General features: G+C 41.2%; 1 protein-coding gene across 7 annotated transcripts in view; it reads right to left on the bottom strand.

The window, feature by feature from the left end:
• The window catches only part of NF1 (neurofibromin 1), a 1,508,106-nt gene that overhangs the window by 1,336,567 nt on the left and 152,117 nt on the right, over nucleotides 1-19,422 (bottom strand). For all 7 annotated transcript variants that reach the window (XM_053707520.1, XM_053707522.1, XM_053707523.1 and 4 more), the window contains exon 3: nucleotides 5,180-5,263. In XM_053707520.1, the coding sequence (XP_053563495.1) occupies nucleotides 5,180-5,263 (84 nt within the window). The remainder of the gene's footprint in view (nucleotides 1-5,179; nucleotides 5,264-19,422) is intronic.

Here is a 19,422-nt window from a genome sequence, read left to right as displayed (position 1 = left end):
TAGGCTCAAAAGGAGGAGCCTGTAAAGCCTTCAAAACCAAATTAAGACTCCAAGGAGGTGAGATTGATTTAATGACAGGCTTGATACGAACCAAAGCCTCTACAAAACAGTGAATATCAGTTAGTTTAGCAATCTTTCTGTGAAATAAAACAGAAAGAGCAGAGATTTGTCCCTTCAAGAAACTTGCAGACAAACCCTTATTCAAACCATCCTGAAGAAACTGTAAAATTCTAGGAATTCTGAAAGAATGCCAAGAGAATTTATGAGAAGACCACCATGAAATATAAATCTTCCAAACTCGATAATAAATCGTTCTAGAAACAGATTTACGAGCCTGTAACATAGTATTAATCACTGAGTCAGAGAAACCTCTATGACTAAACACTAGGCGTTCAATTTCCATACCTTCAAATTTAATGATTTGAGATCCTGATGGAAAAACGTACCTTGAGACAGAAGGTCCGGCCATAATGGAAGTGGCCAAGGTTGGCCACTGGACATCCGAACAAGATTCGCATACCAAAACCTATGAGGCCATGCTGGAGCCACCAGCAACACAAACAATTGCTCCATGATAATTTTGGAGATCACTCTTGGAAGAAGAACTAGAGGCGGGAAAATATAAGCAGGTTGATAACACCAAGGAAGTGTCAACGTATCCACTGCTTCCACCTGAGGATCCTTGGACCTGGACAGGTACACCTGGGTAGTTTCTTGTTTAGATGGGAAGCCATCAGATCTATTTCTGGAAGACCCCACATCTGAACAATCTGAGAAAACACATCTGGATGGAGCGACCACTCCCCTGGATGTAAAGTCTGGCGGCTGAGATAATCCGCTTCCCATTTGTCAATACCTGGAATATGAACCGCAGAAATTAGACAGGAGATGTATTCCGCCCAAACAAGTATCCGAGATACTTCTTTCATAGCTTGGGGAAAGTGAGTCCCACCCCGATGATTGACATGCCACAGTTGTGATATTGTCTGTCTGAAAACAAATGAACGGCTCTCTCTTCAACAGAGGCCAAATCTGAAGAGCCCTAAAAATCGCACCGAGTTCCAAAATATTTATTGGTAATCTCGCCTCTTGAGATTTCCAAACTCCTTGTGCTGTCAGAGATCCCCAAACAGCTCCCCAACCTGAAAGACTTGCATCTGTTGTGATCACAGTCCAGATTGGATGAACAAAAGATGCCCCTTGAACTATATGATGGTGATCTGACCACCAAGTCAGAGATAGTCGAACATTGGGATTTAAGGATATTAATTGTGATATCCTTGTATAATCCCTGCACCATTGGTTTAGCATACAAAGCTGAAGAGGTCTCATGTGAAAACGAGCAAAGGGGATCACGTCCGATGCTGCAGTCATGAGACCTAAAACTTCCATGCACATAGCAACTGAAGGGAATGACTGAGACTGAAGGTTCAGACAGGCTGCAACCAATTTTAAACGTCTCTTGTCTGTTAGAGACAGAGTCATGGACACTGAATCTATTTGGAAACCTAAAAAGGTGACCCTTGTCTGAGGAATCAAAGAACTTTTTGGTAAATTGATCTTCCAACCATGTTTTTGAAGAAACAACACTAGTTGATTCATGTGAGATTCTGCAGAACGTAAAGACTGAGCTAGTACCAAGATATCGTCCAAATAAGGAAACACCCCAATACCCTGCTCTCTGATTACAGAGAGTAGGCCTTTGAATAGATTCTTGGAGCTGTCGCTAGGCCAAAAACGAAGAGCGACAAATTGGTAATGCTTGTCTAGAAAAGAGAATCTCAGAAACTGATAATGATCTGGATGAATCGGAATATGAAGATATGCATTATGCAAGTCTATTGTGGACATATAATGTCCTTGCTGAACAAACGGCAGAATAGTGCTTATAGTCACCATTTTGAAAGTTGGTACTCTTACTTAAAGATTCAAAATTTTCAGATCCAGAACTGGTCTGAATGAATTTTTTTTCTTTGGGACAATGAATAGATTTGAATAAAACCCCAAACCCTGTTCCTGAAACGGAACTGGCATGATTACCCCTGAAAACTCAAGGTCTGAAACAGGAAAGCCTGAGCCTTTACTGGATTTGCTGGGATGCCTGAGAGAAAATATTTTCTCACAGGAGGGTCTAACTCTGAATCCTATTCGGTACCCCTGAGAGACAATTCCTTAGAATCCATTGATTTTGGACAGAATTTATTCAAACATCCTTGAAAAATTTTAATCTGCCCCCTACCAGCTGAGCTGGAATGAGGGTCGCACCTTCATGCGGACTTGGGGGCTGGCTTTGGTTTCTTAAATGGCTTGGATTTATTTCATTTTGAGGAAGGTTTCCAATTGGAAACAGATTCCTTGGGGGAAGGATTAGGTTTCTGCTCCTTATGTTGTCGAAAGGAACCAAAATGGTTAGAAGCTCTAGATTTACCCTTAGGTCTTTAATCCTGAGGCAAAAAAACTCCCTTCCCCCAGTGACAGTTGAAATTATTGAATCCAACTGGGAACCAAATAATTTATTACCTTGGAAAGAAAGAGATAGCAATCTGGACTTAGAAGTCATGTCAGCATTCCAAGATTTAAGCCACAAAGCTCTTCTAGCTAAAATAGCTAAAGACATAGATTTAACATCAATTTTGATGATGATATCAAAAATGGCATCACAAATAAAATGATAAGCATGTTTTAGCAAGCTAACAAAGCTAGACAAATCAGAATCCAATTCTTGTTGCGCTAAATTTTCCAACCAAAAAGTTGATGCAGCTGCAACATCAGCCAAAGTAATTGCAGGCCTGAGAAGTTGACAAGAATAAAATAGGCTTTCCTTAGATAAGATTCAAGTTTCCTATCTAAAGGATCTTTAAAAGATGTACTATCTTCCATAGGAATAGCAGTTCGATTAGCAAGAGTAGAGATAGCCCCATCAACTTTGGGGATCTTTTCCCAAAACTCCAATGTAACTGCTGGCAAAGGATACGATTTTTAAACCTTGAAGAAGGAATAAAAAGTACCAGACCTATTCCATTCCTTAGAAATCCTATCAGAAATAGCATCAGGAATAGGAAAAACCTCTGGAGTAACCATAGGAAGTTTATAAACAGAATTTAAATGTTTACTAGTTTTAATATCAAGAGGACTAGTTTCCTCAATATCCAATGTAATCAACACTTCTTTTAAAAAAGAACTAGTATACTCAATTTTAAATAAATAAGTAGATTTGTCAGTGTCAAAATCTGAGAAAGGATCTTCTGAATCAGATAGATCCTCATCAGAGGAGGATAATTCAGTATGTTGTCGGTCATTTGACATTTTATCAACTTTATAAGAAGTTTTAAAAGACCTTTTACGTTTATTAGAAGGCGGGATGGCAGACAAAGCCTTCTGAATAGAATCAGCAATAAATTCTTTTAAATTCACAGGTATATCTTGTACATTAGATGTTGAAGGAACAGCAACAGGCAATGTACTATTACTGATGGACACATTATCTGCATGTAAATGTTTATCATGACAACTATTACAAACCACACCTGGAGATATAATCTCCACAAGTTTACAACAAATGCACTTAGCTTTGGTAGAACTGTTATCAGGCAGCAGGGTTCCTACAGAGATTTCTGAGACAGGATCAGATTGAGACATCTTCCAAAATGTAAGAGAAAAAACAACATATAAAGCAAAATTATCAATTTCCTTATATGGCAGTTTCAGGAATGGGAAAAAAAATGCAAACAGCATAGCCCTCTGACATAGAAAAAAGGCAAGAAGAATATAGGAATGGGGTTTTAAATAATGAAATTATTTGGTGTCAAGTATGACGCACGACATAATTTTTTTTTGGCACTAACAACATCCGGAAATGACACACTCGCGTCATTGACGTAACCTTGTGCAAGGAACTCTGCGTCAACTAAGACGCCGGAAATGATGGATTTTGCCCGCGAAATTGAAAGAAAAAAACAGTCAATTTGAAAAAAAGACTAAACCCCAGGTAAGAAAAATATTACCTAAATATGTTTTTCCCCAAATATGAAACTGACAGTCTGCAAAAGGAAATACATAAACCTGACTCATGGCAAATATAAGTACAATACATATATTTAGAACTTTATATTAATGCATAAAGTGCCAAACCATAGCTGAGGGTGTCTTAAGTAATAAAAATATTCTTACCGAAAGACACCCATCCACATATAGCAGATAGCCAAACCAGTACTGAAACGGTTATCCGTAGAGGTAATGGAATATGAGAGTATATTGTCGATCTGAAAAGGGAGGTAGGAGATTAATCTCTACGACCGATAACAGAGAACCTATGAAATAGATCTCCTGTGAGGAAAACCATTGCATTCAATAGGTGATACTCCCTTCACATCCCTCTGACATTCACTGTACTCTGAGAGGAACCGGGCTTCAAAATGCTGAGAAGCGCATATCAATGTAGAAATCTTAGCACAAACTTACTTCACCACCTCCATAGGAGGCAAAGTTTGTAAAAACAATTGTGGGTGTGGTGAGGGGTGTATTTATAGGCATTTTGAGGTTTGGGAAACTTTGCCCCTCCTGGTAGGATTGTATATCCCATATGTCACTAGCTCATGGACTCTTGCCAATTACATGAAAGAAATAGGTAAGATGAATTAAACCACTTGGCACTGTTAGAAGGCAGAACATCAAAGAGAAAGGAAAACTTTGAAGAATAATGTTACCAACCGTACACAACTCAAAGGCTTACTGATTACACTAAGTTTTAAATGGGCATTTTAGAACTAAAAACACGTGCTCCCATTCGTTAGAGCATGTCATCCTAACTCTACTGACCTGCAAAAGGGGTTAATTACCACAGAGAACTGTTGGCCTGAGCGGGCACGGCTAATTAGCCAATCAGCGGAAGCAGTCACATGACCCAGTCATACAAATGCCACTATGGAACGGCTTACTGGTTGTGTCCACTCAGTACCAGCAGTTCGTTTGTGGCTCCCAAGCAGTATTAACTATGTGTTTAAGCTCTTTATAAGGGTTAAACACAAAAAACTTGCAGGTTGGCCAATTACAGTATTTAAATTTTGCACTACAATGTGCCTTTAAATCGAATGCCTAAAGAGAGCTATTTGCTTTTGCTCATAATAGTACTGATTGAGTTATAAATTCTGCCACAAAATATAGTAGATTCAGTACTCACCCCAGCGAGACATTTTTCCAGTGTGTCCAATATAATTAATTGAGATAAATATAAATTCTTTTCAGCAGCTTCTCCAAATATTCGCTAAAAAATAATTATTTAAAAAAAAAATAGAAAATTAGCATTAAACAGAAAACAAAATGCTGCTCAGTGCTCAAAGTATATGTTTATGTAGTTCTAAATACAGCTTTAATTATACTTATCATACAACAGAGACCAATGTGTTAGAACAGTTTAAATGAACATACCAATGCAGTAATAAAATGCTTTTCTGTATTAAAGCATTTTGTCATTTCACTAATACGTGTTACTTGTCCATTATCTTTTTTAAGCCCTGCAAATAGTTAAAGGACATGAAACCCAAAATGTTTAATTTATGATTAAGATAGAGTGTGTGATTTATACAACTTTGCAATCTATTTCTATTATCAAATGTGCTTCATTATCATTTGTTGAAGGAGTAGCAAAGTAATAATGAGAGCTATCTGAGCACATCCGGTGAACCAATGAAAAGCAGCATTTATGTACAGACATCTATCAGCAGCTAGCTCCCAGTAATGCATAGCTGCTCCTGAGCCAACCTAGGTATGGTATTCAACTAAGGACACCAAGATACTGAAGCAAATTAGATAATTAAAGTAAATTGGAAAGTTGTTTAAAATTGCATGCTTTGTCTGAATGATGAGAGAACATTTTTGGGTTTCATGTCCCTTTAAATACCAGTCTTGAAAGCTGCAATGAATTAACACTCCTGACGAGTACACAGCCTTTGAGACAATCAGGAACATACAGTATCTCACAAAAGTGAGTACACCCCTCACATTTTTGTAAATATTTTATTATATCTTTTCATGTGACGACACTTAAGAAATTACACTTTGCTACAATGTAAAGTAGTGAGTGTACAGCCTGTATAACAGTGTAAATTTGCTGTCTCCACAAACTAACTCAACACACAGCCATTAATGTCTAAACCGTTGGCAACAAAAGTGAGTACACCCCTAAGTGGAAATGTCCAAATTGGGCCCAATTAGCCATTTTCCCTCCCCAGTGTCATGTTACTCGTTAGTGTTACAAGGTCTCAGGTGTGAATGGGGAGCAGGTGTGTTAAATTTGGTGTTATCGCTCTCACACTCTCTCATACTGGTTCCCTGGAAGTTCAAGGCACCTCATGGCAAAGAACTCTGAGGATCTGAAAAAAAAAGAATTGTTGCTCTTCATAAACGGAGCTGCAGCACGATGGGCAAGACCATACAGAGGTTTCATAGGACAAGTTCCACTCAGAACAGGCCTTGCAATGGCCGACCAAAGAAGTTGAGTGCACATGCTCAGTATCATATCCAGAGGTTGTCTTTGGGAAATAGACGTATGAGTGCTGCCAGTATTGCTGCAGAGGTTGAAGGGGTGGGGGGGTCAGCCTGTCAGTGTTCAGACCATATGCCGCACACTGCATCAAATTGGTCTGCATGGCTGTCATTCCAGAAGGAAGACTCTTCTAAAAATGATGCACAAGAAAGCCCGCAAACAGTTTGCTGAAGAAAGGCAGACTAAGGACATGGATTACTAGAACCATGTCCTGTGGTCCAATGAGACCAAGATAAACTTATTTGGTTCAGATGGTGTCAAGCGTGTGTGGCGGCAACCAGATGAGGAGCACAAAGACAAGTGTGTCTTGTTTAAAGTTAAGCATGGTGGTGTGAGTGTCATGGTCTGAGCAAAGGAAAATAGATCAGGCAACTCCAACACGCAAGCTTCCTCCGTCCGGTATATCCGGAAGTCAAGCTACAGCCGTAAGAAGCCAGTACCTGGAGTGCCGTAGCCAAGGGTAATGCAACCAAATTACCGTATTAGAAGATTATGTAGAAAAAAAGGCAGGCACTACTCACTTATAGTATGCAAATAAAAACGTCCACCATTTATTGAAAATGTACATGGTAAATACCAATCCAAGGAGTACAAATTTAGAGCGGAACAGTTCATCAAGGAGGCATACAAACAAGGCGGTGTGGACAGAGGCAGGAGTCTGACGGGTTTCGCGCCCCCTACAGGCGCTTACTCATAGACCTAACACATGGATAGCATAGGATGTGCTATATATACCCTAACCAATTAAAATTAACCCCTAGCTGTCCTAATATAATTAAAAACAAGGAGACAGGAGAAAAAAAGGTTATGTCAAAATACTTAACCAAGTATGACACATGTATAAACTAACAGATGAGTATGACACACAAAAATATATATAACACAGGCAAATCCATATTAAAGTCCTGGTACACAACAAATGTATATGAAAAAGTATGTTATTACAAATGAACACACTAGAGATGGGGACAACAAAATAATTACACCAAAATTAATTCTTAATGTATAATAAACTAAGAATAGGTAGGTAATTATCCATCAAAGTGTGCTCTGGAATATCATACTGAATAAATAATACAAATGAGGAGCTAAATAAAACAACAAAAATAATATAAGCAACGGAATTAGACAACAAGGTTAAATAACTAAAGCATTACATACTTAGCCACCAGGGAAGACAAAGTAATAAATTAATAATAATCAGAGGAGTGCCATAATCCATGGACAGAGGAAGAAGAGAGTATAAGTTAAGCATCTATGAAAAAATTAATATCGCACTCTCTGTTCATGCCTAATGGAACTCTAGTTTGTAATTGTAAAATCCAATAAATTTCTTTTCTCTGAAGAATATTATATCTGTTACCTCCTCTAGGGGGAACAATGGCTAAATCTATAATTTGAACAGACAGATTAGCTATATTGGTAAAATGTTCAGCATTAAAGTGATTGGCAATGGCTGATTCCTTAACATAATTCTTGGTGTCCCTGAGGTGTTCACTGAACCTTTTTCTGACCTCCCTAGAGGTTTGACCCACATATTGGCGCTGGCACAGTTTACAAGTAAGTAAATAAACAGCAATTGGCATATAGATTAATGCTGTATCTTTTATTAGTTACACTACAAGTAAAAAAGTTACCTGGTCCAACGTGTGCACACATGTGGCAATTTTTACTTAGATATTTAAAATTACCTTGTCTAGTAAGCCATTGGTACCTGTTCTGATAACATTACTTGGAGAAAGCCTTCTGGCTAGTGTTTTAGGTTTTTTAGGGACAAATTTACAATACTTAATGATGGGGGCAAGAATAGGATCTCCTTTTAGTATATGAAGGTGTTTCTGCAATATTTTAGCTATTTGTGTGTACTGGCTAGTATATTCAGTTGTGAATACAATAGCTTCCTTAAAGGAACTGTCAGTTGATTTTTTAGAAGAAGGGACATACAATTTTTCATGTCATGGTCTGAGCCTGCATGAGTGCTGCCGGCACTGGGGAGCTACAGTTCATTGAGGGAACCATGAATGCCAACATGTACTGTGACATACTGAAGCAAAGCATGATCCCCTACCGCAGGGCAGTATTCCAACATGATAACGACCCCAAACAGCCCTCCAAGACGACCACTGCCAGGGTGATGGACTGGCCAAGCATGTCTCCAAACCTAAACCCTATTGAGCATCTGTGGGGCATCCTCAAACGGAAGGTGGGGGAGCGCCAGGTCTCTAACATCTACCAGCTCTGTGATGGAGGAGTGGAAGAGGACTCAAGTGGCAACCTGTGAAGCTCTGGTGAACTACATGCCCAAGAGGGTTAAGGCAGTGCTGGAAAATAATGGTGGCCACGCAAAATTTTTGTAGTATCAATGTATTAAAGTATGAAACTTTATTTATAGGCATTAACCCCTTAATGACCGAGGACGTGCAGGGTACGTCCTAAAAAAAAAAGGCAGTTAACGCCTGAGGACGTACCCTGCACGTCCTCGGTGTGGAAAGCAGCTGGAAGCGATTCTGCTCGCTTCAAGCTGCTTTCCGGTTATTGCAGTGATGCCTCGATATGGAGGCATCCTGCAATAACCTCACATGGCCATCCGATGCAGAGAGAGCCACTCTGTGGCCCTCTCTGCACCGGACATCGATGGCCGGTATCGTTGGTGGGTGGGAGCCGAATTGGGAGGCGGGTGGGCGGCCATCGGTGTGCCGCGTGACGTCAAGGGGGGCGGGATCGGGGGCAGGACCATCGGGGGCGCGCGCGCGTGCACGGAGGGTGGCGGGCGGGCGCGTGCACGGGGCGGGAGCGGGTGGGAACCGCTACACTACGGAAAATCTTTTAATAAAACCTGCCTAATCTTGTTTGTGCAAAAGCACAAAAAGTGATCGTGGAGGGGTGGGGGGGTTGGTTTTGTGTGTGGGGAAGCTACACTACAGAAACTTTAAACAAATGTAAAAAAAAACCAATTTTTTCTTCTAAACTGGGTACTGGCAGACAGCTGCCAGTACCCAAGATGGCGCCCATTAAGTTAGAGTGGGAGGGGATAGAGCTGTTTGGGGGGGGGGGGGGGGATCAGTGAGGTTGGGGGCTAAGGGGGGATAGTACACAGCAGCATATGTAAATATGCTTAAAAAAATCATTAAAAAAAATATATAGCTTTTATTTTAGTACTGGCAGACTTTCTGCCAGTACTTAAGATGGCAGGGACAATAGTGGGGTGGGGGAGGGAAGAGAGCTGTTTGGGAGGGATCAGGGGGTCTGATGTTTCAGGTGGGAGGCTGAGCTCTACACTAAATCTAATATTAACCCTGCAAGCTCCCTACAAGCTACCTAATTAACCCCTTCACTGCTAGCCATAATACACGTGTGATGCGCAGCGGCATTTAGCGGCCTTCTAAATACCAAAAAGCAACGCCAAAGCCATATATGTCTGCTGTTTCTGAACAAAGGGGATCCCAGAGAAGCATTTACAACCATTTGTGCCATAACTGCACAAGCTGTTTGTAAATGATTTCAGTGAGAAACCTAAAATTGTGAAAAATTTTACGTTTTTTTTAATTTGATCGCATTTGGCGGTGAAATGGTGGCATGAAATATACCAAAATGGGCCTAGATCAATACTTGGGGTTGTCTACTACACTAAAGCTAAAATTAACCCTACAAGCTCCCTACATGCTCCCTAATTAACCCCTTCACTGCTGGGAATAATACACGTGTGGTGCGCAGTGGCATTTAGTGGCATTCTAATTACCAAAAAGCAACACCAAAGCCATGTAAGTCTGCTATTTCTGAACAAAGGGGATCACAGAGAAGAATTTACAACCATTTGTGCCATAATTGCACAAACTATTTGTAAATAATTTCAGTGAGAAACCTAAAGTTTGTGAAAAAATTTGTGAAAAAGTGAACAATTTTTTTTATTTGATCGCATTTGGCGGTGAAATGGTGGCATGAAATATACCAAAATGGGCCTAGATCAATACTTTGGGTTGTCTACTAAAAAAAAATATATACATGTCAATGAATATTCAGAGATTCCTAAAAGATATCAGTGTTCTAATGTAACTAGCGCTAATTTTGAAAAAAAAAATGGTTTGGAAATAGCAAAGTGCTACTTGTATTTATGGCCCTATAACTTACAAAAAAAGCAAAGAAGATGTAAACATTGGGTATTTCTAAACTCAGGACAAAATTTAGAAACTATTTAGCATGGGTGTTTTTTGGTGGTTGTAGATGTGTAACAGATTTTGGGGGTCAAAGTTAGAAAAAGTGTTTTTTTTTTCAATTTTTCCTCATATTTTATAATTTTTTTATAGTAAATTATAAGATATGATAAAAATAATGGTATCTTTAAAAAGTCCATTTAATGGCGAGAAAAACGGTATATAATATGTGTGGGTACAGTAAATGAGTAAGAAGAAAATTACAGCTAAACACAAACACCGCAAAAATGTAAAAATAGCCTTGGTCCCAAACGGACAGAAAATGGAAAAGTGCTGCGGTCATTAAGGGGTTAAGAATATAACAAAAATGAATATCTTTATGTAATGCAGCAGAATGTTTTCAATGCAGCAGAGCCGTTGTTTTATATTCCAATGGACAATAGTAGCAACATGAACTTCCCCTATTGGGTATGCAGTATATGCCAAATATCCGTAGAGAGGGAGTGTGTATGAGCCAGATGGAGGATTGGTGCAGGCTCTAACCAATGGGAAGAATCAGAGGTATTTAAAAGAGGATCCCTGCAAATAAGATACAGGTCCAGAGTCTTGAGAAAGTCCGTACAAGGCGGACGAAATCCGTAGACGTGGTGGGCAAAGGTACAGACACCGGACAAAGATATCAACGTTGCAGCTACAGCCAAAGAGCTAAAGAGACTTATTGCCGAAATTGTTACTGCCATTGGTTAAACCCACACGCAAGTACGAGACTCAGCCGGAAGTAACATCTGCTGGGAAGCAACCGGGTTGTGGATAGTGTTTACTGTCAAAGGTGTTTTTATCACTGTGATCTTGTAAGTGCAACTTGTTCTGTATGAACAAAAGGAAATTATTAAACTATTTACCTTGAGTCGCGGTTGCGCTCTCTTTCTCCAACATAGGTGTGTCCGGTCCACGGCGTCATCCTTACTTGTGGGATATTCTCTTCCCCAACAGGAAATGGCAAAGAGCCCAGCAAAGCTGGTCACATGATCCCTCCTAGGCTCCGCCTACCCCAGTCATTCTCTTTGCCGTTGTACAGGCAACATCTCCACGGAGATGGCTTAGAGTTTTTTAGTGTTTAACTGTAGTTTTTATTATTCAATCAAGAGTTTGTTATTTTAAAATAGTGCTGGTATGTACTATTTACTCAGAAACAGAAAAGAGATGAAGATTTCTGTTTGCATGAGGAAAATGATTTTAGCAACCGTCACTAAAATCCATGGCTGTTCCACACAGGACTGTTGAGAGCAATTAACTTCAGTTGGGGGAACAGTGAGCAGTCTCTTGCTGCTTGAGGTATGACACATTCTAACAAGACGATGTAATGCTGGAAGCTGTCATTTTCCCTATGGGATCCGGTAAGCCATGTTTATTACGATTGTAAATAAGGGCTTCAAAAAGGGCTTATTAAGACTGTAGACTTTTTCTGGGCTAAATCGATTCATTATTAACACATATTTAGCCTTGAGGAATCATTTTATCTGGGTATTTTGATATAATAATATCGGCAGGCACTGTTTTAGACACCTTATTCTTTAGGGGCTTTCCCAAAGCATAGGCAGAGCCTCATTTTCGCGCCGGTGTTGCGCACTTGTTTTTGAGAGGCATGGCATGCAGTCTCATGTGAGAGGAGCTCTGATACTTAGAAAAGACTTTCTGAAGGCGTCATTTGGTATCGTATTCCCCTTGGGGCTTGGTTGGGTCTCAGCAAAGCAGATACCAGGGACTGTAAAGGGGTTAAAGTTCAAAACGGCTCCGGTTCCGTTATTTTAAGGGTTAAAGCTTCCAAATTTGGTGTGCAATACTTTTAAGGCTTTAAGACACTGTGGTGAAAATTTGGTGAATTTTGAACAATTCCTTCATGTTTTTTCGCAATTGCAGTAATAAAGTGTGTTCAGTTTAAAATTTAAAGTGACAGTAACGGTTTTATTTTAAAACGTTTTTTGTACTTTGTTATCAAGTTTATGCCTGTTTAACATGTCTGAACTACCAGATAGACTGTGTTCTGAATGTGGGGAAGCCAGAATTCCTATTCATTTAAATAAATGTGATTTATGTGACAATGACAATGATGCCCAAGATGATTCCTCAAGTGAGGGGAGTAAGCATGGTACTGCATCATTCCCTCCTTCGTCTACACGAGTCTTGCCCACTCAGGAGGCCCCTAGTACATCTAGCGCGCCTATACTCCTTACTATGCAACAATTAACGGCTGTAATGGATAATTCTGTCAAAAACATTTTAGCCAAAATGAACACTTATCAGCGTAAGCGCGACTGCTCTGTTTTAGATACTGAAGAGCATGACGACGCTGATAATAATATTTCTGAAGGGCCCCTAACCCAGTCTGATGGGGCCAGGGAGGTTTTGTCTGAGGGAGAAATTACTGATTCAGGGAACATTTCTCAACAAGCTGAACCTGATGTGATTGCATTTAAATTTAAGTTGGAACATCTCCGCATTCTGCTTAAGGAGGTATTATCCACTCTGGATGATTGTGACAAGTTGGTCATCCCAGAGAAACTATGTAAAATGGACAAGTTCCTAGAGGTGCCGGGGCTCCCAGAAGCTTTTCCTATACCCAAGCGGGTGGCGGACATTGTTAATAAAGAATGGGAAAGGCCCGGTATTCCTTTCGTCCCTCCCCCCATATTTAAAAAATTGTTTCCTATGGTCGACCCCAGAAAGGACTTATGGCAGACAGTCCCCAAGGTCGAGGGAGCGGTTTCCACTTTAAACAAACGCACCACTATACCCATAGAGGATAGTTGTGCTTTCAAAGATCCTATGGATAAAAAATTAGAAGGTTTGCTTAAAAAGATGTTTGTTCAGCAGGGTTACCTTCTACAACCAATTTCATGCATTGTCCCTGTCGCTACAGCCGCATGTTTCTGGTTCGATGAGCTGATAAAGGCGGTCGATAGTGATTCTCCTCCTTATGAGGAGATTATGGACAGAATCAATGCTCTCAAATTGGCTAATTCTTTCACTCTAGACGCCACTTTGCAATTGGCTAGGTTAGCGGCTAAGAATTCTGGGTTTGCTATTGTGGCGCGCAGAGCGCTTTGGTTGAAATCTTGGTCGGCTGATGCGTCTTCCAAGAACAAGCTACTTAACATTCCTTTCAAGGGGAAAACGCTGTTTGGCCCTGACTTGAAAGAGATTATCTCTGATATCACTGGGGGTAAGGGCCACGCCCTTCCTCAGGATCGGCCTTTCAAGGCAAAAAATAAACCTAATTTTCGTCCCTTTCGTAGAAACGGACCAGCCCAAAGTGCTACGTCCTCTAAGCAAGAGGGTAATACTTCTCAAGCCAAGCCAGCTTGGAGACCAATGCAAGGCTGGAACAAGGGTAAGCAGGCCAAGAAACCTGCCACTGCTACCAAGACAGCATGAAATGTTGGCCCCCGATCCGGGACCGGATCTGGTGGGGGGCAGACTCTCTCTCTTCACTCAGGCTTGGGCAAGAGATGTTCTGGATCCTTGGGCGCTAGAAATAGTCTCCCAAGGTTATCTTCTGGAATTCAAGGGACTTCCCCCAAGGGGGAGGTTCCACAGGTCTCAGTTGTCTTCAGACCACATAAAAAGACAGGCATTCTTACATTGTGTAGAAGACCTGTTAAAAATGGGAGTGATTCATCCTGTTCCATTAAGAGAACAAGGGATGGGGTTCTACTCCAATCTGTTCATAGTTCCCAAAAAAGAGGGAACGTTCAGACCAATCTTAGATCTCAAGATCTTAAACAAGTTTCTCAAGGTTCCATCGTTCAAGATGGAAACCATTCGAACTATTCTTCCTTCCATCCAGGAAGGTCAATTCATGACCACGGTGGATTTAAAGGATGCGTATCTACATATTCCTATCCACAAGGAACATCATCGGTTCCTGAGGTTCGCATTCCTGGACAAACATTACCAGTTCGTGGCGCTTCCTTTCGGATTAGCCACTGCTCCAAGGATTTTCACAAAGGTACTAGGGTCCCTTCTAGCTGTGCTAAGACCAAGGGGCATTGCTGTAGTACCTTACTTGGACGACATTCTGATTCAAGCGTCGTCCCTTCCTCAAGCAAAGGCTCACACGGACATTGTCCTGGCCTTTCTCAGATCTCACGGATGGAAAGTGAACGTGGAAAAGAGTTCTCTATCTCCGTCAACAAGGGTTCCCTTCTTGGGAACAATAATAGACTCCTTAGAAATGAGGATTTTTCTCACAGAGGCCAGAAAAACAAAACTTCTAAACTCTTGTCGGATACTTCATTCCGTTCCTCTTCCTTCCATAGCTCAGTGCATGGAAGTGATCGGGTTGATGGTAGCGGCAATGGACATAGTTCCTTTTGCGCGCATTCATCTAAGACCATTACAACTGTGCATGCTCAGTCAGTGGAATGGGGACTATACAGACTTGTCTCCGAAGATACAAGTAAATCAGAGGACCAGAGACTCACTCCATTGGTGGCTGTCCCTGGACAACCTGTCACGAGGGATGACATTCCGCAGACCAGAGTGGGTCATTGTCACGACCGACGCCAGTCTGATGGGCTGGGGCGCGGTCTGGGGATCCCTGAAAGCTCAGGGTCTTTGGTCTCGGGAAGAATCTCTGTTACCAATAAATATTCTGGAACTGAGAGCGATATTCAATGCTCTCAAGGCTTGGCCTCAGCTAGCGAGGGCCAAGTTCATACGGTTTCAATCAGACAACATGACAACTGTTGCGTACATCAACCATCAGGGGGGAACAAGGAGTTCCCTGGCGATGGAAGAAGTGACCAAAATCATTCTATGGGCGGAGTCTCACTCCTGCCACCTGTCTGCTATCCACATCCCAGGAGTGGAAAATTGGGAAGCGGATTTTCTGAGTCGTCAGACATTGCATCCGGGGGAGTGGGAACTCCACCCGGAAATCTTTGCCCAAGTCACTCAGCTGTGGGGCATTCCAGACATGGATCTGATGGCCTCTCGTCAGAACTTCAAAGTTCCTTGCTACGGGTCCAGATCCAGGGATCCCAAGGCGGCTCTAGTGGATGCACTAGTAGCACCTTGGACCTTCAAACTAGCTTATGTGTTCCCGCCGTTTCCTCTCATCCCCAGGCTGGTAGCCAGGATCAATCAGGAGAGGGCGTCGGTGATCTTGATAGCTCCTGCGTGGCCACGCAGGACTTGGTATGCAGATCTGGTGAATATGTCATCGGCTCCACCTTGGAAGCTACCTTTGAGACGAGACCTTCTTGTTCAGGGTCCGTTCGAACATCCGAATCTGGTTTCACTCCAGCTGACTGCTTGGAGATTGAACGCTTGATCTTATCGAAGCGAGGGTTCTCAGATTCCGTTATCGATACTCTTGTTCAGGCCAGAAAGCCTGTAACTAGAAAGATTTACCACAAAATTTGGAAAAAATATATCTGTTGGTGTGAATCTAAAGGATTCCCTTGGGACAAGGTTAAGATTCCTAGGATTCTATCCTTCCTTCAAGAAGGATTGGAAAAAGGATTATCTGCAAGTTCCCTGAAGGGACAGATTTCTGCCTTGTCTGTGTTACTTCACAAAAAGCTGGCCGCTGTGCCAGATGTTCAAGCCTTTGTTCAGGCTCTGGTTAGAATTAAGCCTGTTTACAAACCTTTGACTCCTCCTTGGAGTCTCAATTTAGTTCTTTCAGTTCTTCAGGGGGTTCCGTTTGAACCCTTGCATTCCGTTGATATTAAGTTATTATCTTGGAAAGTTTTGTTTTTAGTTGCAATTTCTTCTGCTAGAAGAGTTTCAGAATTATCTGCTCTGCAGTGTTCTCCTCCTTATCTGGTGTTCCATGCAGATAAGGTGGTTTTACGTACTAAACCTGGTTTTCTTCCAAAAGTTGTTTCTAACAAAAACATTAACCAGGAGATTATCGTACCTTCTCTGTGTCCGAAACCAGTTTCAAAGAAGGAACGTTTGTTGCACAATTTGGATGTTGTTCGCGCTCTAAAATTCTATTTAGATGCTACAAAGGATTTTAGACAAACATCTTCCTTGTTTGTTATTTATTCCGGTAAAAGGAGAGGTCAAAAAGCAACTTCTACCTCTCTCTCTTTTTGGATTAAAAGCATCATCAGATTGGCTTACGAGACTGCCGGACGGCAGCCTCCCGAAAGAATCACAGCTCATTCCACTAGGGCTGTGGCTTCCACATGGGCCTTCAAGAACGAGGCTTCTGTTGATCAGATATGTAGGGCAGCGACTTGGTCTTCACTGCACACTTTTACCAAATTTTACAAGTTTGATACTTTTGCTTCTTCTGAGGCTATTTTTGGGAGAAAGGTTTTGCAAGCCGTGGTGCCTTCCATTTAGGTGACCTGATTTGCTCCCTCCCTTCATCCGTGTCCTAAAGCTTTGGTATTGGTTCCCACAAGTAAGGATGACGCCGTGGACCGGACACACCTATGTTGGAGAAAACAGAATTTATGTTTACCTGATAAATTACTTTCTCCAACGGTGTGTCCGGTCCACGGCCCGCCCTGGTTTTTTTAATCAGGTCTGATAATTTATTTTCTTTAACTACAGTCACCACGGTACCATATGGTTTCTCCTATGCAAATATTCCTCCTTAACGTCGGTCGAATGACTGGGGTAGGCGGAGCCTAGGAGGGATCATGTGACCAGCTTTGCTGGGCTCTTTGCCATTTCCTGTTGGGGAAGAGAATATCCCACAAGTAAGGATGACGCCGTGGACCGGACACACCGTTGGAGAAAGTAATTTATCAGGTAAACATAAATTCTGTTTTTCTTCTATTTCCAGTGTTTTCCATGGCTGAACGCTCTTTAGCGTTCAGTGATCTGTGACGCAGCACCGCACTCAGAAACGGAGATAGGAGTGTGTCGGTTACCAGCAGTGAACAAAGTGCTATCGACAAATAGTTATACCATACTCCTTGAGACATTAAGGTGATATAAAATCATTATATAAGCACATACAAATATAAACAGAACCATAGAGTGTGTTATTATTATTATTCTTTTATATGATTTATTAACTAGAGGTCTGCCGCAAGCTTATTCTGATCATTTATTGATTATCAGTTAGTTTTTATATGTATTATATCAGATATGTATAGGACAGTTTGAAATAGTCATAGTCATTTACGAAGGTTTATGTATTAAATATAGTCCTAGCAGTTTTTGTTGGTTAGCGCAGTTTTAGGGATAAAGTGTGGCCACACAAAATATTGACACTTGGGGCCCAATTTGGACATTTACACTTAAGAATGTACTCACTTTTGTTGCCAACAGTTTAGACATTAATGGCTGTGTGCTGAGATATTTTGATGGGACAGCAAATTTACACTTATACAGGCTGCTCACTTACTACTTGAAACTATGTACGCCAGAAGGAAATTCCACAGTTTCACAGACTCACCAAGGCATCTATCATTTGGGCCTTTGGATTTCTCGACTTGGCACAAAACTTTGAAAGCTTGTGATTTAGACAAGAGGTCATCAGGTCAATCTCTGTCAGACCCCACCTGGAAATAAGGGGATCAAAGACTTTTAGATTGAAAGAACAAGCCCCTGGGAGTAAGGACCAGAACCTGAGATAGTTTGCCTCCCAATTCTTAACTCCAGAGATGTGGATTGCGGACAGAAAACAATGATTCTGCTCTGCCTAAAATAAGAATTGAGACACTTCCATCCTTGCCAAATGACTTTGAGTGCCCCCTGATTATTTATATATATGCAACAGCCATGACATTGTCTGATTGTAATCGAATATATTTTCTCTTTTTTTTTCTCCTTCAGACGAGGATATGACTGTAGAGTTTGAAGAATCGCCCGAAGTGCCAAAATGTTTATATGTAACCTCGCCCCGAGGAAACTCCCTGCACTCTCCCTGCTCCCCAGACTGCAACCCATTGATAGACTGGCATCTAATGTCATTATAGTCCACAAAGGAAGGAAACCCCAAAGGCTAAAGACTGATAAGTCCAAACTCCAGGATACAGAATGTTTCACTGAGGAAACTAGAACAATTCTTTGATCTAATTACAGATAAATCCTTGTCCATTGCCCTAGCATAGACAGCTGAAGGATGTAATTGAAAGCGAGCAAACAGAACCGTGTCCGATGTCGCCACCATTAGACCCACTGTTGGAGAAGTAGTACGCCGAAGAGGAAAACATGCGTTTTGAAGTTTAAGTCTGTGTGAGTGTGTTAAAGACATGTGCAAGGAAACAGACTATGGAAACTCCCAGAATAACAAACTTTGGAAGATGGAAACAAAGATCTCTATGGAACATTATCTTCGAACCGTGATTTTGTAGAAAAGATAGAAGCCTCTGAATGTGAGATCGCTAGCAACAGGAAAGGAGCCTGAGCAAGAATTTTGTCTGGGTAAGAGGCTATTGAAATGCCCTGAGCTCTGACCACAGCCCACAAAGCTCCCAAAACTTTGGTGAATTTGCAGGGAGCCATGGCTAGACCAAAGGGAATGGTGATAAACTGATAATGTTGGGTCTCAAAAGCAAATCTGAGGAACTGGTATTGGTCTTTGTAAATAGGGATATGAAGATATGCATCCTTTAAAACTATCGAAGACATGAACTGATCCTGATCCAGAGGGGAAAAAAATTGGATGAATTGTTTACCTATTGAAGATTGCCACTTTAAAAAATGTGTTAAGAGTTTTTCAAATCCAGTATGGGACAAAAAGATCCTATCTTC

The sequence above is a fragment of the Bombina bombina genome, chromosome 3 (genome assembly GCF_027579735.1).
Source record: "Bombina bombina isolate aBomBom1 chromosome 3, aBomBom1.pri, whole genome shotgun sequence".
Classification (NCBI taxonomy): domain Eukaryota; kingdom Metazoa; phylum Chordata; class Amphibia; order Anura; family Bombinatoridae; genus Bombina; species Bombina bombina.
The sequence above is the reverse complement of the archived record's forward strand: the minus strand, read 5'-3'. Positions and strand labels throughout refer to the sequence as shown.